The 20,691-nt window shown below is 55.9% G+C and overlaps 1 protein-coding gene across 1 annotated transcript; it reads left to right on the top strand.

The window, feature by feature from the left end:
• The first annotated feature begins 5,363 nt into the window (after positions 1–5,363).
• On the top strand, positions 5,364–14,567 carry CHST3 (carbohydrate sulfotransferase 3). The gene is made up of 3 exons (XM_068140313.1): positions 5,364–5,480; positions 12,027–12,261; positions 12,403–14,567. Exons 2-3 carry the CDS (start codon positions 12,092–12,094, stop codon positions 13,631–13,633), a joined length of 1,401 nt encoding a protein of 466 aa, XP_067996414.1. The 5' UTR covers positions 5,364–5,480; positions 12,027–12,091; the 3' UTR covers positions 13,634–14,567.
• The last annotated feature ends 6,124 nt before the right edge of the window (positions 14,568–20,691 follow it).

The following is a 20,691-nucleotide window of genomic DNA, read 5'->3' as shown; positions in this document are numbered from 1 at the left end:
TCTGAAAGGAGTCCCTGCAGATACAGCCTTTAAACAAAGCCAGGGCACCTTCTCTGTGTCATAACCCTGGACAACAGGTGTCCTCCCACTGTCTCTCATGTCCCAGCCACATCTTGACCTCCTGGGAAGTAAAATCTGGAGAAACAAGCGAAGGAGGAGAACTGGGTTTTCCTGGTGCTGCAGCTTCCAGACCGTTCCCAGGTGCCCTGGCACCAAGTCCTGCTGCCAGATATCCTTGAAAGGATGTGGGTTCAGAATTTGGTGACATCTAACAGGCAAGGAGAGGCTGCCCTGACTTTAGCAAAGCCTGGGGGAGGGTTTCTGAAATGAGAGCCCAACCTGTTCGCTGTGCCACATTCATCAGCTGGGACTGAGGGCAGGAAATGAGCGTCAGATGCCTTTATTCCCTGAAAAGCCAGAGCATCCTCGTTGCTATAGTGACACGACCCCCTTGCCTTGCTCCTGATGTCATTCTAGGGACACCTCCCCTGCCTCCTCCCACGTGGTGCCTGTACAGGAGTGTGTGCCACACAGGGAGTGAGGAGAACAGTCCCTGCAATCCACGGGGAAAGGGGAGGGGGTGAGGAAGGGAATGTGATCCCACAGCTAGTGAAGGGCCCAGGAAACACAACCCCTGCCTCTCCCATCAGCCCTCGTGGTGGTCTGTGTTGAGGAGAAGGCACTTTGTTCATCCCTGTGCCAGCGTTACTCATTGATGAAGGGGGAAGACGATCTCCATCCAGCGTTCCATGTCTGCATGGAAGGCAAACATGGAGCATACCCCAGGCTCGGAGGGCTGGGCTTCAGCCCAGGGTGTGCCCCACACCACAGTTCCATGGGGAAGAGTCACAGAATCACTGAGGCTGGGAAAGACCTCTGAGATCATCGAGTCCAGCCTCTGACCTAACAACACAACATCAGCTAAACCCTGACCCCAAGTGCCACATCCAACCTTTTCTGAAAGACCTCCAGTGATGGCGACTCCACCACCTCCCTGGGCAGTCCATCCCAGTGTCCAATCAGCCCTTCTGTGAGGAATTGCTTCCTAATATCCAACCTAAACTTGCCCTGGAGCAGCTTCAGGCCATGACCTCTTGTCCTGTCACAAGTTGCCTGGGAGAAGAGCCTGACCCCCACCTGACTACAACTTCCTTTTATGTAGTTGTAGAGGGTGACAAGGTCCCCTCTAAGTCTCCTCTTCTCCAGGCTCAACACCCCCAGCTCCCTCAACCTTTCCTCATACAACTTTCCCTCCAGCCCCACCACCAGTCTGGTGTCTCTCCTCTGGACCTGCTCCACCACCTTAAGATCCTTTCTGAAGTGAGGAGCCCAGAGCTGCACACAGTGCTCAAGGTGAGGCCTCAACAGTGCCGAGCACAGGACAGAATTCCATCCCTAGTGCTGCTGACCACACTGTTCCTGATACAGGCCAGGATGCCATTGGCTTTCCATGCCCCCTGGCACTCTGCTGGCTCATGTTCAGCAGCTGTCACCCAGCACTGCCAGGCCCCTCTCAGCCAGACTGCTCTCCAGCCACTCATCCCCCAGTCCGTAGCACTGCTTGGGCTCCCTCCTCCTCTCACAACTCCCCCCTAGCCAGGACCACTGCAAAAGCATCCTACAAAGGTGGGGACACCCTGCTAGCATGATTGTCCCACTCCCCACCACCCTGCCCTCATCTCAACATCATGGACATACCAGGGGTGTATTTTCACCAAGCTCTCCTCTGCCCACAAAGTCCAAGGTGGAATTCCCTGTTCCAACTGCAAGAACAAACAAGGAGCTTCAAAATCCTTAGCCATGTTTCAAGCCCCAAAGAAACTCCCACGGTGGGTGGCCAGACAGACTTACCCATTCTTTTGGAGGTGATTAACCTGCCAGGCTATGCAGGACTGGCTCTGCAAGCCCTGTGTTTGCCTCCTATCAGCAGAATTTGGGAGATGCTGCCCATAATCCCAGCTCCATTGGTGACACTGTGGGAGCCAGAGCCACAGCAGGGGTGTACCAGAGTTACTGTGCAGGGTTCCTGGCTGCAGGATGCTCACTGCAAGCAGAATCATAGAATTGTTTAGGTTGGAGAAGACCTTGAAGATCATTGAGTCCAACTGCTAACCCAGCACTGCCAAGTCTCCACTAAACCACACTCCTCAGCACCACTCTACACGGCTTTTCAATCCCTCCAGGGATGGGGACTCCACTCCTCCCCTGGGCAGCCTGGTCCAGGGCTTGACAACCCTTTCAGGGAAGAAATTGTTTCTCATACCCAACCTAAACAAGAGGACACAGTCTCAAGCTGCACCAGGGGAAGTTTAGGCTTGAGGTGAGGAGAAAGTTCTTCCCAGAGAGAGTTATTAGCCATTGGAAGGTGCTGCCCAGGGAGGTGGTGGAGTCACCATCCCTGGAGGTGTTCAAGAGGGGATTGGATGTGGCACTTGGTGCCATGGTCTAGTAGTCACGAGGTCTTGGGTGGCAAGATGAACTTTGAGGTCTCTTCCAATCTTATTGATTCTATGAAACTCCCCCTGGTGCAACTTGAGGCTGTTCTATTGCATGTTACTGGGGAGTAAAGACTAACCCCTACCTGGCTCCAATCTCCTTTCAGGTAGTCGTAGAGAGCACAAAGGTCTCCCCTGAGCCTCCTTTTCTCCAAGCTAAACAACTCCAGTTCCCTCAGCCACTCCACAGGCCTGTTCCATCATCTTCACCATCTTCATTGTCCTTCTTTGGACGCTCTCCAGTGCCTCAATGTCTTTGGAGTGAGAGGCAAGGCTGGGGGTGAATATATGGAGAGAAGGGCAGAGGGATGGATGGTTGGATGGGGTGGACATCCAGATGAATAGGTGAGTGTGTGAGTGTGTGGGTGAAGGCCATACCATAAACACCACCCTCAGGCTTTCCTGCCTTGATGTTTGCCTATGAAGGGAACCAGCAGCCCCACACCCCTCCAAACACTGGGTAGGTTAATACACATCTCTACACCTGTACGAAAACCCACACATACCCATTGGCACGCAGCCACTGCTGCCACAAGGACGGAGCTGTCACCTCCACACATTGCCTTCACTCACAGGAAGCCACCAAGGAGCTGTGCAGGTCATCACACGTGAATGGCAAGGAGAAAAATCTGCATGTTATTCTTTTTTCTTTGCCTGTGCCACGTGCATAGTGGAAAAACTATGCCAGGAATGTGAAAAGAGGGCTGAAGCTTTTAATGGTGAGTAGGGCTTGGGGGGTGGGGGCTAGGGGGGTGGGTTTCAGAGCTGTCTCTGCCTGCAAAGACAGATGTCTTTCAGCTCTTCCATGTCTAACATTACAGAGCTCTGAGGGAGCTCTCTGAATTTCTGCACACAAGCCAGAAGAGCTGTTTCTACATGGTGTAATGCTCCAGACACTAAGCCTGCCCTGTGGGAACAGAGAGATAGAGATAGAGATAGAGAGATAGAGATAGAGATAGAGATAGAGATAGAGATAGAGATAGAGATAGAGATAGAGATAGAGATAGAGATAGAGATAGATAGAGATAGAGATACAGATACAGATACAGATACAGATACAGATACAGCTCTCTGAGGAAAAGACCTCAGAGATCATCAAGTCCCACCTATCACCCAACACCAGCTAATCAACTAAGCCATGGCACCAAGTGCCTCATCCAGGCTCTTTTGAAACACTTCCAGTGATGGTGACTCCACCACCTCCCTGGGCAGCACATTCCAATGGCCAATCTCTCTTTCTGGGAAGAATTTCTTCCTAACATCCAGCTTAAAGCTCCCCTGGCACAGCTTGAGACTGTGTCCTCTTGTTCTGGTGCTGATTGCCTGGGAGAAGAGACCAGCCCCCACCTGGCTACAACCTCCCCTCAGGTAGCTGTAGAGAGCAAGAAAGTCTCCCCAGAGCCTCCTCTTCTCCAGGCTAAGCAATCCCAGCTCCCTCAGCCTCTCCTCATAGGGCTTGTGCTCAAACCCCCTCCCCAGCTTTGTTACCCTTCTCTGGACACCCTCCCAGCATCTCAACATCTTTCCTAACCTGAGGGGCCCAGAACTGGACACAGTACTCAAGGTGTCCCCCCAAAGCTCTTGGTCTGCTCCCAACAGCATCACCAAATCCCAGCCTGATGGAGGTTGGAAGGGACCTCTGGAAATCATCTAGACTGCCACCCCTGCTAAAGCAGGGTCACCCACAGCAAGTTGCCCAGGATCACAATGGCCAAGCAGGTTTGGAATCTCCCCAGAGAAGAAGACTCCACAACCTTTATGGGCAGCCTGTTCCAGGGCTCCAGCACCCTCACACCAAAGAAGTTTCTCCTCTTGTTCAGGTGGATCCTCCTGGGTTCCGGTTTATGCCTGTTGCCTGTTTCCCTGACTCTGGACACCATTTAGCTATTGATCAGCATTGATTAGATCCCCTCTAAGTCTGCTCCTCAGGCAAAACAGCCCCAGGTTTCTCAGCCTCTTCTAGCTGAGTAAGATGCCCTCACCTCCTGCCCTCCCTGGGCACAGACACACACATGCTCACCAGCATGGGACACCAGGGTGTGTAGCCATCACATGGGGCAAATTCACCCACGGCTCCTGCACAGGAATAAAACAAGAGTTTGGTGATTTGGGGAGAAAGGTGCTGACCTGAAGTCAGTTTGGGATGGAGATAAGGAGAAGAAACCTTCTCATGTCTGCAAGGTGGTCATGAAGGTGGAGCTCGGTTCCTTACACAGTGGGAGGGCAAGAGTTGAAACAGGAGAGGATCAGAGTGGATACAAGGACATTTTCCCCACGAGGACAGCCCAGCAGTGAGCAGGTTACCTGGGATGGTTGTTCCAGCTCCTCCTTGGGAGTTTGCAGGGCACAGCCCTGGCGTGACCCCAATTTGGGAAGGAGGCTGGACAGGAACTGCAGTCCTAATTGCTCCATGGCTCCCGGGAGGGGATTGCTTTGTCTCTAGTGGGACACTTTCGCAAAGTGTCTGTGCGCTGCCAGCCCTCCATTTCCCACTCCCACCCCTCCCCCAGCCCCCTCCCCTCCCAGTGTTCAGGCGGCCCCTTCCAGCCCGGGGCGAGGCCGGGGCTGGGACCGGCAGCTCCCGGATTCCAGCCCTGGCGTGTCGGGGAAGTGATGGGCAGGCAGCGGGGAAGCAGTAGGAGGGAGGCAGCGGGGAGGCAACAGGAGGGAGGTAGCGGGGAGGCAACAGGAGGGAGGCAGCGGGGAGGCTGGCCCGGGGACCCTGGCCGGCTCCGCCCCGGGACCCGCGTCCAGGCGCCGGGACCGCTCCCCCTGCCACCGCCCCGAGAGGGAGGAAGGAAGGAAGGAAGGAAGGAGGGAAGGAGGGAGGGAAGAGGGGAGGGAGGGAAGAGGGGAGGGAGGGAGAGAAGGAGGGAGGGTGGGAGGATGACAGCGCCGTGAAGAAAAGCAGGGGACCCGCTGCCCTCCCTCCTCCCGCACGGCAGGACCAGGCGGAGCTCGCCCCGCGGAGCGGCCGCCGGCCGGGTAGGTGCAGCTGGGGCCGTGAGTGGTGGGGCCAGAGCCGGAGTGCAAGTGGGAACCGGGACCGGAACGCGAACCGGGAGCGATGGGCAGAGGGAGCCCCGGGGCTCGGTGGCGGATGGCGGCGGGGGTCGGGCCTTTCTCTTCGGGCACGGAGGGGAGTTGCGGGAAGTTAGGAGAGCGAAGAGCAGCCCCTTCCCCGACACCACCACCCCACCCACCTCCGGAGCAGGGAGAGCGGGGCCGAACCGGGGGCGGCGGAGCCGGGGGCTCGGCAGCTGCATCCCCTGAACGCCGGGGCGGTCCCGGGCTCCGCCGGCTCCTTTGTGCTCCCTTCGGCCTCGGCCGCTCCTTTGTCTCCGTGCAGACCCCCACCCCTCCACCGCCCGGTCCCGCAGCGGGGCAGCGGCTGGCGGTGCTTCCCCGTGGGTCGGGCAGTCGGGTACCAGCACCCTGCCCTGGGAAGAAAAAGTCCTCTCAGCACCGGAGCGCCCTAGCAGCGAGCTCCAGTGCTTTCTCTTAGGGAGGGAAAGAAGGAAAAAAAAAAAAAAAGAGGAAGAAAATAATAATCGAAAGGAGGGCGAGGTCTGGGCTGCCACGCCGAGCTCCCGTCCAGAGAGAAGCGCGGCTGGGGCGAGGAAAGGAGACTTTCTCCCCACGATCTCCGAGTTGCATCATCCGGCCTGTCAGCCTCTACCAAGAAGCACTGGAAAGTTGTCCTCACCCTTTCCCCTCCTGCCCCGAGGCAGCTGAAGCACCCAGGAGAACCCTCGGCGGGCTCAGCCACCACCAGGGCAGCAGCTTTTCTCCTGACGCTGGGTTACCAACACCCCAAAGGCTCTGGACACCCAGATGGGACCTTTCTGGCATGGAGTTCACCTTGGCAGGGAAAGGGCCACTCGGGCAGAGTCTCTGCCGAGCACCTGCGGGGATTTTGGGAGCTGCTTCTGGCCATGTCCATTCTGCCCACCACGGGAATCTAGCCTGGCTTTGGTCCCCAGGGAAGAGTTTCTCCTTTTCCATACAATTGTTTTGGTTGGAAAAGAACTTCAAGGCATGATTTTCCCACAGTATAGGACTTGTTTTCACGCCCCAGGTCTCCCTGCACTGTCAGCACCTGGGCACGGATTGCACTTTCCCAAGGGCAGCAGGGATTCACTGTTTCCCAGTGAACATCTCTCACCACCAGTCCCTCTCAGAGGTCCACACAGAATTACAGACCTTTGTCTTAGGGTGAAGAGGTGGCAGAACAGGGCACAGAGAAAGCAGTGTCCCTAGTTTTTGTGGTAGGTTCAGCAGAGGAGCTTCCAGGCTAGTGTGGACCAGTGGGAAGAAGGAGAGCAGGGTGATGGGAGGGACTGTGGCCTCTGTACCCCAGAGAAAGGGCTCATTGAGGCAGGGATGGGCACTTGTGGTTCCCAGCACAGCCGGGGGCCACCAGCATGCACAGCGGTTGGCATTGTGCTGCCGGCACTGAGCAAGGGGGGGCCAGGACGTCCTCTCTCCTTGGTGGTCTTCTCCCCAGGCTCCCTGACTGCCCAACAGGTTGGCAAGTTTGGTTGTGCATCTTTGCTGGAGATGGTTCTGTGAAACCTACCCCAGCAGCACCCCAGGTTTCCAGTAAGTTGGCTTCAAGGTTGTAGGCTTATCAGCCAGCTCAGCTGGTCCCTGCTGGCTCCTGCTCCAGATCAAACCAGGGCAACGTAGCCCAGATGAAGTATTTTGCCCTCATGCCCAGCACTAATGTCTCTGAAAATCCCATAGCATTCACCAGGGCAGCAGTAGCAGCTCTCTTCTCTGCTGGGCCAGGAGAAAGCATCCAACATCTTCAGATGCCACCTGTGGTGAGGGAGAGCAAACACCACTCTGTCCTAGGCTGGTCCTATCACTGGCATTACTGTGGCTGACACCAGCCTCTAAATCCCTTCTGGGCAACACTTTTGGGGACACAAGGAACAAGGACAGTTCACCTGGGTCATTCTAGAGCTCCATGTGCCTCCTCAGGGGGCCAGTAAACAGTGGACAGAGGACAATTTTGTGCACCTGGAGTTTGACATGCCATGAAAAGCAAGTTGTTGAACTGGTGCTTGTTTGTACTAAAGCCTGCTGCTGCAAGGGAATCTTCAGAGACATCAGTGCTCGGCATGAGGGTAAAATCCCACACCTGGACTCTGTTGCCCAGGTTTGATCTGGACCAGGAGTCAGCAGGGAGCAGCTGAGATGGCTACAACCTTGAAGTCTGAGCATTAACCTCCCCAGTCCCCACCTGCATGCTTCTCTTCCTCCGGGTGGCTTTTCTCAGTCTGCACAGTTAGAGGACCAAGCTTAGGCAGGTTGAAGGCTTGAGGGGCAGCACCTGGAAAGGAATGGGGAGAAGAAACAAACATGGCCCCTATGTAAATTTAAGGGACTGGATCTGTAGAGGGGCAAACCTACAGTCATGTCCCTGGAGAGCTGCCCAATCTAGAGGACGTAGCCCCTGCTGACACCAGGGCTTCTCTGTGTCACTGGGGAACAGGCTGGAGATGCCACAGCTGCCAGCACCCTGTCGCTGCCTAAAGCCAGGAGAATTTTGCATCCCCAGCTTTCTCCTCCGGTGGACAGTTTCCAGGATTCAATTTGATGAAGCCTGGGGCTATTCTAGGCAAGTTTACAAACAACATAGGAGGTGATTGGTTTTGGGGGGGGTTGGTTGGTTGGTTTGGAGGTTTTTGTTTTGGTGGGGTTTTTTGTTTTTGTGATCTTCTTTCCCCTTGTTTTAGCTTGAATACCCATTTTTAAGCAGAATACCTGCCCAGGCATCCTCCTTAGCCATGCCGGGGGCCAAACTGAACTGTGCCATGTCTGGGAGGAGAGCCAGGGGCAGGATCAGAATTGTTGGGAGATGAAGGCAAAGGGGGAAGTGTCAGCGGCGTTTTTGCCAAGGCCAGCCTCGGGAGGAAGTCGGGTGCGGAAACAGTGGATAGACTAAATACAGAGGGGGCTCAGGGTGGGGCTTTTTTACCCAGGTTGCAGACAGAGAGCAGCAGAGAGAGCAGAGAAATGTCCCTGTGCCTTATCTCTTTGTTGTTCCCTCGCTGTGTCTCGCTGGCTGGCGTTGCCGCTCTTTATCTGATAAAGCAAAGCATCGCCAAGGGAATTACTCCAGGGGAAGCTGCAGGGCCCCACAGGCTCCCTTCACCCGGGAGCCAGACAGGGACAGACAGGGGCAGATGGGGGCTGGATGGACAGAGGGATATCGGGTAGGGAAGCAGCTTACAAGTAGGTGCTTTGCCGTGTTCCTCCTCCAGAGCTCAGTTGTTGCCTGTTGAGTCACCGGAGGAAAATGTGACTTCATCCAGTTGCCCCTCCAGCTGGCTTTCCCCATCAGCCCGCAGGCGTCTTTCCTTTCCTGGATCCCACCCCCCTAAGGTGTTCAGGGCAGCCAGAGGAGGAGGATGAGAGCCCCAGGGCTTCAGGAAAGATCCTCCCTTTCCCAAAACCCAGCCAAAAACCTCTGGCATCACTCTCCAAAGAAGGTAGTCCTGCAAAACACCTTCCAGAAGAGTGACAAGAGCATCCCTTCTCTTCTCACCATGAAGCCTTGCCCCAGGGCTGTGTTGCTCTTCTCACCCCACCTATAACATCAGTGGGAGCACCCATCCGGTGACTTGCTGCAGCAGGCTTGGAGTGATTTGGTATCTCATTTACCGTCTGAGTCCTTCCTTCTTGCTGTGGCAGGGTTAAACTAGCTTGCTAGTAGTGGAGGATATCCATCCCAGCAGCTTTGCATGGGAACAAAACCCCAACCACCGCCTCCCCACAGCAAAAGCCCCTTTGCTGGCTCTGACTCAGCTGGGAAATCCACAGAGCCTTTTATCATCTCGACAGTGGGAATTGTTGCCTTCCCTGCAGAAATGAGAAGCATTCACATCCTGAGGGATAGGAAAAAGCAGGGAGCAGCACCGGGGGAATTCCCTCCAGCCACGTGTGCTGCCTTCCAGGGTGTCTCAGCTCGGTGCCCATAGGAATATTTCCACCTTGCCTTGAGACGTGTGGGGTAAGAGGTGAACATTGGCTGGCTGCTGGCTGCTGTCACAAAAGATGATGTCTGTCTGTCTATCTTTCTGCTCACGTCGGTGGGTGTCCCTGGGGCAGTGGCAGCATCCTGGCAGCTCTCCCCACACCTCCTGGCCTGGTGGAGCCCCAGCAAAGCGGCCGGAGGGGAGCGCACGGGGTGCACAGAGCCCCTCTGTTCCTGCTCACAAAGGGACGTTTGTGGCTCAATCACTGCTCCGTCCGGGCTGCGCCTCACGGGCCCCACGTGGAAGAGCTTTAGGATGCCAAACAGTCCCAGCCAGCCTCCCTGGGTCACCCTGTGTGTCCCCCAGCCTCATGGCTCAGCCCTGCGAGGGCCCCTGCGCCTGTCGCCGCTGCTCTGCGGGTCCCAGGCAGGACGCTTGCAGCCGGCTGTTTATTTAACGAATTATGTCTGGGCTGAGCCTGTGAATCAAGAGGTTTTGCCAGCACTGCTGGAAATGGCTCCCTGTGTCATCCCCACCAAACATTCCTGCTCTGTGGCTCTTTGGTGGTCGGTCAGCTGGGGGCATTGAAGGGGGAAAATCCTCGTCTGGCTTTGCCCAGGGATTTTGTCTGAGCAAGCAGCCCATGCCTTCCCCTCCGCTGTCTGCGCGCTCCAGGCAGTGAGGGGACAAACCCCTGCCTCGGCGGGTGGGAGGGCAGGGATGCAGACCACTGTCACCCCTCCCTGGGATGCCACAAAGCCAAAAGTCCTTTGCAGCGGCAAAGCCAAGGGCTCTGCAGGCACCGAGAGACGCTGCCACACGCCCGAGGGCTTTGTGTATTTTATTTCTCCTCTCGGTTGCTCAAGTACTCCGACAAGTCCTGTCATCACGGGGACACCGAGCGGGACCCAGGAGGGGGGACTCGGGGGCGGTGCGGCAAAAGGCACCTGCCCCGGCTGCTGGCCTGTCCCAGAGGAGCCATGTGCTGACAAACTAAACTAACAGGGCTGTTAAACACACACACACACACACACACAAACGTGTGCAGGGGGGTGGTGGGGCCGCTGGCAGCAGCGGAAAGGAGGGAGCCGGGGAACTGCCATGGAAGGGCTCGGGAGCTACCGGCGGCTTTCCGGGATCCTCGCGTCCCACCGAAGCTCCGGTTTCCTGGGTGCGTGGGCGTGGATGTCTCCTTTTAGCGGCTTTTGCTGGGAAAGGAGTGGCTCAAAGCCAAGCTCTGGGAAGCGAATGGTTTGCCGAAGCCAAGAAACTCCTGGTCCTCCTGCAGAGAGAGCTGAGGACGACGCAAGGCTAAGATGCTGCCTCCGCCGCGGGGCACGTCCCAGCGGGAGGGACATGCAGTGAGCCAACACCAAAAAAAGCACAGTTCGGCGGCGGGCGGGGTTCGGATGTGACGCAATGCCTGGCAGAACTTCCCTGCTCCACACCCTACCGGCGTCTTATCTGGGTCTTATCTCCCCTCCGGCAAACCCTGGGGACCCTCGAAGGATGGGGCTCTTGCCGGGCTCCCTTCCTTCCCCCCTGAAAGCAGGGGTGGGACAAGCTGCCAGGGTCACGCTGGCAGCAGCCAAACCGAAGCTAAACAGACTTTCCCTGAGTCACCAAAAGTCTGGCCAAGAAAACAAGACAAGCAAACAGCATCACCCACGTGGCCGGCAGGCCGCCGGCGTGCGAACCAGCCGCCAGGTAGCAGCCACAGGCAAGCCCCACACCTGGAAACCTGCACACAATACCTGTGCTGGCTCCCAAATGGCAGCTCTGGCCCCCAAAATCGCCACCATGACCCACCTGGGATGTGGGCTCCATGCAACTCAGAGCAGCCTATATCATCACTTTGATTTTGTCGGTGCTGGGAGGAGGAAGAAGAGGAGGAGGGAGAATGGGGGAGGGGCTTTGCTGCTGAGGGGGGATGCTGAGTGTCCCAGTGAGGGTCGCATCCTGCATAAAGCAGCTGCAGTATCGCTTGGGGGAGGGGGGTTTCTTTTCAGAAAAGCCCCCATGAGCATTTTACACCCCCAAGGGGACTGGCAGCAGCAGTTTCCGCCCCCCCTCTGTATTTCCTGGAAACCTTTTGGGTTTCATTTTCATTGCTGAGCAGCCACTACTGCTGTGCCACGGCCCAACGGCACAGCCTGCATGCCTCCCCACAAGTAGCTCTTTCCGGAGTCTGGGAACCAAGATGCTCCAAGATGGATCAGGATGAGGAGCTGCTCTCACACCCGAGAGGGCTCTTGTTGCTGGCAGCAGGATTTTTGGCTGGTGAGGTGCAAGCAGCTGTTGAGGCATCAGGATTGGGTTTCAGGGCTGGCAGGGGTGCAGGAAGGGGTCCCATTGGGAGATGTGTTTTGCAGCCAGTGGGGTCTTCAGGCAGCTGCTCCTCGTAGTCAGGATGGGAGCATTAGGGAGGACCTTCCCCCACTGTACTGCTCTTGTTGAGACCTCGTTGGCTTTCCTTTGTGGGGTCATTCTCTGGCCTCTTGCCCACACAGAGCCACCACCATGCTGACCCTCCTTCTCCTCACAGGCAGGGCAGCCCCGAGCAGGGCCAGTGGGGCAAAGAATGCCAAGTGGCTAGCCCAGGACACCTCCATGGTGGGCCTGAGGGACGTGCATGTGTCCCCCATGGAGATCCGACGCGCTTTGCCCCAGGATTTCCGGGAGCTGCTGTACTGCCTGAAGATGAGGAGCAAGTATGCCATCCTGCTGGTCTTTGTGGTTGGCCTCATCATCATCGAGAAGGAGAACAACTTCATCTCCAGGTAGGGAGCCACCCTACTCCTTAAACCCTTTCTCCCCCACACATGCTGAGCTCCTGTGCAGAAGGACCCCTCCCAGATGCCTTGCTGGGACATGGGGGGGTTGTCCTTCTCTCCTCCAGGCTGAGCTGGGTCTCCCCACAGGGTGTCAGACAAGCTGAAGCAGTCCCCACAGGCACTGGCAGAGGCCAACAGCACAGAGGCCAGCCCACCGCTGACTGAGAATGGCTCCCTCGCCTCACTGCAAGAGCTGGATGCTGCCTTCTCCCAGCTGAGGTCCCACCTGCGCAACATCACCCTGCAGCTGGTGGGTGATGAGGACACCAGGCCACGGCGTCACGTCCTGCTGATGGCCACCACCCGCACCGGCTCCTCCTTTGTGGGTGAGTTCTTCAACCAGCAGGGCAGCATCTTCTACCTCTTTGAGCCCCTCTGGCACATCGAGAGGACAGTGACCTTTGAGCCAGGGGGAGCCAACGCGGTGGGCTCAGCCTTGGTCTACCGGGACGTCCTCAAACAGCTCCTCCTCTGTGACCTCTACATCTTGGAGAGCTTCATCTCCCCAGCCCCTGAGGACCACCTGACGCCCTTCATGTTCCGTCGGGGCTCGAGCCGCTCGCTCTGTGAGGATCCTGTCTGCACGTCCAGCACCAAGAAGGTCTTTGAGAAGTACCACTGCAAGAACCGCCGCTGCGGCCCCCTCAACATCACCCTGGCCGTCGAGGCGTGCCGGCACAAGCAGCACGTGGCCCTGAAGACGGTGCGCATCCGGCAGCTGGAATTCCTGCAGCCGCTGGTGGAGGACCCTCGGCTGGACGTCCGCATCATCCAGCTGGTGCGGGACCCCCGGGCCGTCCTGGCCTCCCGCATGGTGGCCTTCTCCGGCAAGTACGAGACCTGGAAGAAGTGGGCGTCTGAAGGGGAGGCTCCTCTCCAGGAGGAGGAGGTGCAGCGGCTGCGGGGCAACTGCGAGAGCATCCGGCTGTCAGCAGAGCTGGGGCTGCGGCGGCCGGGCTGGCTGCGGGGTCGCTACATGCTGGTCCGCTATGAGGACGTGGCGCGGGCACCCTTGCAGAAGGCAGAGGAGATGTACCGCTTTGCCGGGCTGCCCCTCACCCCCCAGGTGAAGGAGTGGATTGGCAAGAACACTCAGGCACCCCACGATGGCAGCGGCGTTTACTCCACCCGCAAGAACTCCTCGGAGCAGTTTGAGAAGTGGCGCTTTAGCATCCCCTTCAAGCTGGCGCAGGTGGTGCAGGACGCCTGCGCCCCAGCCATGCAGCTCTTTGGCTACAAGCTGGCCAGCAGCCCTGCTGCGCTGGCCAACCGCTCCTTCAGCCTGCTGGAGGAGGCACAGCCCTCCTGGGTTACGTAACTCTGTGTGTGGGAATTACGGCAGCGGGGAATGAGGGGCTGTGGCCATGCTCCCGGCTGGCCCAGAGAAGACCAGAGGGGTCCCGTGCTCCTGGAGAGGCTCCTCAGTGCTGCTGAGTGGAAATCGGCAGCTCCAGGAGCCAAAGCATCCTGGCAGAGCCAACCCCAGCATCCTGCAGAGCCTGGATGACACAGTTTCTCCAGGAACTGGGAAATCAGAAGGGTGAGGGATGGTGGGGAAAAGCAGGGGGGGATTGGCACTGGGACCACCTCCCCAGCTCAGGGACTGCACCAAGAAAGAGGAAGGTAAGGACAAGTGGAGGGTGGAAGGACCGAGCACCTCCACATTGCCACTACCCCTGTCTAGGATGAGGCAAGAACAAGACACCCCCACAGTGCCAGCAAGGACCCGGACCCCAGAGGCCTTACTGGTTTAGTGCCTTCATACACCAGAAGAGACTGGGAAGTGCCCCAGAGCTCCAGCTAGCCTTTGGGCTGCAATGAAACGAGGTGACTTTGAGGTTTGGAGCTCTCCAAAGTTGGTTTGGGGGATGTGGGCTTTGGGTTATTTTGCTTTTCCTGTGTACTTGCATACCAGGATGGCCAGGCCGATTGACTTATTTATTGTGAAAAAGAGAGGGAGGTGGGTTGAGGAGCTAAGCCCAAAAACCAGAGCAGCACAATGTACTACAACAGAACAGACACCCAGAGCTGAGGTGGTTTGGGGGACACGTTTTGGGCAGGGATTGCCACAGGATCCTGGGAGAGCCCCTGGGGACTGAGGGGCTATAACCCCCCAGATGCTCAGCGGAACACGGTCGGTGCCAGGGCTGCACCCACCCCGCACGGGAGCCACCCTGAACTTCGGTGCCTACTGGAAGGTGGTTGGATTTATTTAATTAAAAAACTGAGAATGCAACAGCACAGAGCCCAAAGCATCTCCTGTCTCTCCTTGGTTGGCATTTGGGTGGGCCCACAGCCCAGGGAGAGCCCCAGAAATACTTGCCAGCAGCACCAGTGGGTGACCGGGTACCTGGTAGAGAGGCACAGGGAGTTCTGGGGTGTTTGCCACATGCAAATGTTCACCCGGTAATAGCCTGGTGCTGCACACATTTAATGAATTAAAATGGCTATTTTTAGCCTACTTTGCAGCACAACGTTTTACCCCCCCTGTAATTTTGGTTGCAGCAGCCACCCAAGGGAGAAAACGAGCATTTTGGTGGTCGTTTCAACCTAAGGTTTGCTGGGGAGCCTTGGGGGCAGCTCTGAGGGGTCCCCACTGCTCCTCAAACGTTGCCAGCAGCACCGAGTTGCCTTTCTCCAGCCAGAACTGTCAGCCAAAAGCAAAACTAAGTCAAAGGAAGCCGTGGCAGCGGCTGGCCACAGCTGGGCTGCGTTTCTGTCGGCGGAGGGCGGCCGGGAGGAACGCGCTGGGGCTCTGGCGAGGAGCTGCGGCTGGGGCGAGCTCACAAAAGCCACGTTTTTGACCCAAGAGGAAGAACAGAGGCAGCATTGAGGAGAAGCGGGGCCGGCTGGTGGGGAGCAGCCATGCTGGAGCCCTGGGCGGCCGCCTGTGCCGGCCGGGGATGGTTTTCTGAGCCCAGCAGCCGCGCTCACCGGGGAGCACCTGGCCTCAGGGGGTGAATTCAGGGTGCTCGATGCCGGCCGGCTGGGAAGAGGGTGCAGAAGTGTGGGTGATACCTTCATCAATGGAGAGCCATCAAACCCCTCCCTGCCTCGCAGGCAATTCTTAGCATCTCAAGTGGCCCTGAGCTTGCCAAATGAATCGGGTTTTGTTTGGAGGCTTTCCCGCTGGGAAAGCGGCAGGGTCAGCAAGGTCGGCTGGGTACCCCGCAGCTGCCTGCTGGGAAAATCCCACAGAGCTTGGTCAGCACAAGGGGGAGCACAGCTGGACCCAGGGCAGTGCTTACAGGCAAACACCTCTCCGGTGTTTATGCAAAAGCGCCCATGAGGTTGACTTTTGCAAAGCAAATAAAGTTTTCAATTAATTGTTGCTTTGCTAAACAGCACGAAGGGTGAAGAGCTGCTCAGCTGCTGGAGCCAGGGAGGGGATGATGGTGCCCAGCGTTCCCTGCCCCTTCCCATCCCACCCTGGCTTGGGCAAAGCAAAGTTTAGGGTGCAAGGACAGACAAAGGCACGTACAAGGCAAGTGGGGAGGGAAGGTGAAACCGGTCTGAGGTGAGCTCCAAGGCGATGGTGACAACTTCTCATTCTCACCTGCACTGCCTGCACAGCCTCAGCCCCAGCTGGCTCCAGCCTGTTATTTCTAACTAAGCCCCAGCATTTCTTCCTGGACACCCTCCAGCTTCCCATCAAAAATGTCAAAGGACAGAAAGAAAACATGCCCCCGACCCATGCAGATTTCCGCAGGGACTAATTGCTCCCATTAAACCCCTGCAGCCATGACTCCCGCGTGGTGCCAGACACATTGGGAAATCACAAGGGACACGCGGCTCCTTCCGAGACCAAAGCAGGCAAATCCTACCCGTGCCAACTCGGGGGAAGTTGGTGCCCCTCAGAAGAGGCACCTCCTGCTCACCCTGCCCTGCCTGCTGCCAGATCTTGCCCTGGTCCTTCCCACTGGGAGGAAAAGCATGGTTTTGAGAGAAAAGGCATGGCTCTGGGAGTAAAGCACACAAGTGTGTTCAGATAAGCCTGCAGCAGGAACCACAACAGATGCAGCATCACCCTTCCTTCACTCACACCAACACCAAAAACCCCACATCCTCTTTTCAAGGGGCTTAAGCTCTCAGAAATAAAACAGCCCCTAGAAGGGCTATCCTTACCTTAAAACAAGCAAATCCCACCCAAGATTGCTCCTGCCCCTCATTTATAACGAGCCCTGCTCAGTGTCTGCAGCTGTGCTGCCTCCAGGCTCACCCACCCAGCTCCACACCTGTATTTTGAGGGCAATTCAGGTGACTTGGTGGTGGTGGTGATGCTTATTATAATTCAGAGACATGTTGTTCAAGTAGCCCAGAGCAGTGAAGGGGAGCTGTGTCCTGTAGGACAGAGCCACTAGTTAAAGACAGCTTCTCCTTGGGGTTATTGCAGGTGACAGGAGATGATGTAGCATCAGTGAAAACTTTTATGTGTGTGCTCTTCACCTCTAAATGGGATCTCTCTGGCTCATGCTTCCCTTCACCAGTCTAATCCAGACTTGACTTTGGACAGCAGGGGCACCCTGCTGCTTCTCTGCCTCCTGTTCTGAGACACTTGCTGGGGCCAGACCGGTGTGGCTGGGCTTGCCGTGAAGGGGCAATTCTTGCTTAGAAGATCTTGAGTTAGAAGATGCTGGTGCCCACCAAGTAAGAAAGTGGTCAAGCCAGGCAGGTCTCTGAAATGCCACCTCAGACACAATGCTGTTTAATGCCTGGCCTGGGTGGCAAACTGCTACCAGCAGCTGGCACACTGGACATCTCCTAGGCTGTGAAACCGAGCTGCCAGGCTGGCCCACAGAAATGCATTAAAAGGCTGTTTTTTTCCAGCTTGGCATGAAGTTTATCCCAAACATCAGAAGTCATGGCTGCTCTGCTGGCTGTCCTGACCCCTTTTCCCCTGCTACTCGCTTGCTCCAGCTCAGTTTAATGCGATCGGATGAGCTAATCCCCCGTGTCCCCTCGCAGCGCTATCCGATGGGATTTCTGGGCTGGAGGGAAACCCATCTCCCACGCAATCTCATGCCCTTTCCCAGCCCCTCTGGCTTCTGCTGGAGGTCAGATTCACCCTTGCCCTTCACTCCATTGCAGGGCTCTGTGTATTGCAGGGAGCTGGTGCATGGCTATGGCCTCACCACCCAAACCTCAGGTTGGCAAGGGCACCCATGGACCAGCAAGGGACCAGGAGCTGCAGCACACCATGGACATTTCAGCATTAAATGACAGCCTTGTTTTCTGGCTGGGTATTTTTTTTTTTATGTAGAGACCAAATGCCTGACCAGACCACATTTCTTGGTTTGCATCCCATATTTATCCTGTAATTGCACCTTTGGACAAAGGCTGCCTGTCTGGGAGGCTGATTTTTTTTAAGGACACAGTTTTATTATACACTGTGCTTTCACTGGAGTGAAATCCTGAGCAGTCAGGGGTGGGGGAGTAGGGAGAAAACTCCCCCACAATTTAGGGGTGAAAGATGTCCTTCACAAAAACCTGCCCCAAGGGTGCAGGAGCTTGCCCTTTCTTTTCTCAAGGAAAACCCAGCTGCTGACATCCTTTCTGCTTCTCTGCCACCTGACAAGGATTAACACCACAAAACCCCCCTCTGTCTTGTTTCATAAGAGAAAGGTGCCACCCCACCACCAAGCTGTGGGAGCAGAGGATTTCCAGAGAGGACTTTGCAATCCTTATAGGCACTCAGCTAAGCTGAATAAAGCTGACTAAGCTCCTTACTGCACCTGCCTGGATCACAGCACAAGAAGAGACAAAGTCCCACAATGTGGCACTGCTGTGAAATTCCTAATGGCCATCACTCCCTTGGCTCTGGAGGGGAAAGGAAGATTTGCACCGGGTGAAATCCCAAGGCTGCAGCTGTCTGAGCAGGGGGTTCCTCCAAGGGGAAGGAGCCTACTTCAATTCCAGGAACGGCCTTGTGGCACTGTCCTGGGACAGAGCAGATCCCTGCTGCCAGCTCCCCCTGGCTCCTCTTTTGCATATAAAGACCAGCTGAATAGCAGAGCCCGTTGCATCTCATAGGATGGACTAGGTTGGAAGGGAACTTCAAGTTCACCTGTCACAGAATCACAGAATCATTCAGGTTGGAAAAGACCCTTGGGACCATCAAATCCAGCCATTAACCCTACTCTACAATGTTCATCCCTAAACCATATCCCCAAGCACTGCATCTAAATCACCTTTAAACACATCCAGGGATGGTGACTCCACCACCTCCCTGGGCAGCCTATTCCAACATCTCTTTCTGTCAAAACATTTTTCCTAATATCCAGTCTAAACCTACCCTGTTGCAGCTTGAGGCCACTCCCTCTTGTTCTATGGCTAATTACCTGTGAGAAGAGACCAACACCAACCTCTCTACAATCTCCTTTCAGGGAGTTGCAGAGAGAGTGATGAGGTCTCCCCACAGCCTCCTCTTCTTCCAACTAAACAGCCCTACCTCACTCAGTCACTCCTTGTAAGATTTACTCTCCAGGCCCTTCACCAGCTTCATTCCCTCGTCTGCTCCACACCTCCATATCTCTCTTGTGCCCCAAACTGGACACAATCCTCTCACCTTTGGGGTTTTCCTGAATCCCTTTTCCAGGTGGCATCTGCGGCCAGTTTCTGGGCTGGCACATATGGAGGCACTGCCTAGAAATCAAAAGTGACTGGCTGGTTCAGCCTGACCAAAATAAGGTGGCTTTGGTGCTGTGGTTTATGGGAGGCAGCCAGTGGCTCATCTTCTTGAGCTGATGTCAGTGCAAAATGGGAAATGGAAAATGGAGTTTGCTGAGGGGAGAGTAAATAAAACAGGACCTTTGCTAAAAGTAAATTTTATTTATAAGGTACAAAAGAGCCACTGTTGATGTTTAAAATCAGCCAGGAACTGGTCTGGGTTGATATTTTTTTTCCAGGCAATTCTTTGCCCTGGACTGACCTTCTTCACCGTGAGAGTGGTGAAACCCTGGAATGGGTTGTCCAGGGAGGTGGTCGAGGCCCAGTCCCTGGAGGTGTTTAAGCCCAGGCTGGCTGAGGCTCTGGCCAGCCTGATCTAGTGTGGGGTGTCCCTGCCCATGGCGGGGGGGTTGGAACTAGATGATCCTTGTGGTCCCTTCCAACCCTGACAGATACTATGATACTATGACCTGATCCCATCCAGGCTGCAGCAGTTTCCAAGGTGTGCAGGGTGACCAAAACAACCCTGGGACAAAACAGGGAGCCCCAGGGCAGGTGGCAAAGGTGCCCTGCAGCCACCTAGCTCTAGCAGTGAGCAATCCCTCCCCTCCCCCCTGGAAGACACGAAAATGCCCTTTTCCATGAATCACAGCCCTGAGGTAAGGAGCTGGAGGGAGGGCTGCAGAGATGCTGCTGCTGCTGCTGCTGGGGCTGTCACTGGATGATGTGCAGGCAGTGTCTGCGGGCAGAGGGAATGTAGTGCATGAGGCTGCTGATTCAGAAGGGGAGAAGCACTCTTGTCCTTGGGTTTGCAGAGAGAGCTGCTAGCCAGACACGCAGTCACAGTCTCCTCAGGAGCAAGTTTGATGGTCTTTATTAAATCCTGAATCATCTGTTTGTGAGGGTTGTTTTTCCCTCCTGCTCTGAGGCCAGGAAGAGCTGCAGCTAGGACAAGTCTCCTTTGGTTTTAGAGCAGAGGTATTGCCAGAAGGAGGACAAACAGGACCTCTCCAGCAGCTCAGACTTGGCCAGGAGGGATGGGGCTTTCAGGATGGCCCAAGAGGGAAGGCAACTCTCTGGAGGAGACCAAAAGGAGGGATCATAGAATCACAGAATTCTTTCAGTTGGAAAATACCTCTAAAATCGAGTCCAATCATCAACCTAAGACCACCATGGCCATTAAACCATGTCCCCAAGTGCCATGTCCACATGCTTCTTGAACACCTCCAAGGCTGGTGACTCCAGCACCTCCCTGGATATCTTGTTCCAATGCCTGGCAACTCTTTCAGGAAATTAATTTTTTTCTAATATCCAACCTGACCCTCCCCTGGCACTATTTCAGGCCATTTCTTCTCATTATATCCCTTGATACTAGGGAGAAGAAACCACTCCCCACCTCAATCCAACCTCCTTTCAGGGAGTTGTAGAGACCAGTGAGGTCTCCCCTCAGCCTCTCCTTCTCTAAACAACCCCAGTTCCCTCAGCTGCTCCTCACAAGACCTGTTCTCCAGACCCTTCACCAGCTTTCTTAATGCTCCTCCAGCCTGCCAAGGGCTAATGCAAAGGTAGAGAGGACAACCCAGCCTGATGCTCACAGTGGGCAGAACAAGGAGGAGTAGGCTTACAGAAGTTTCAGGTTAGCACACAGCAGGGTCACTCCTGGCACCCTAAGGTCTTCACACATAGCACCATTGTACCCATCCTTTGACT

The sequence above is a fragment of the Melanerpes formicivorus genome, unplaced genomic scaffold (assembly GCF_026170545.1).
Source record: "Melanerpes formicivorus ecotype bairdi unplaced genomic scaffold, bMelFor1.0.p_v2 SCAF_6, whole genome shotgun sequence".
Lineage (NCBI taxonomy): Eukaryota > Metazoa > Chordata > Aves > Piciformes > Picidae > Melanerpes > Melanerpes formicivorus.
This window is presented reverse-complemented; position numbering and strand designations above follow the sequence as displayed.

Coding starts and splice junctions, on each gene's coding strand:
- CHST3 (XM_068140313.1), top strand. CDS start 12,092: ATGGTGGGCCTGAGGGACGTGCATGTGTCCCCCATGGAGATCCGACGC. Junction 12,262..12,402: donor GAGAACAACTTCATCTCCAG/GTAGGGAGCCAC, acceptor GTCTCCCCACAG/GGTGTCAGACAAGCTGAAGC.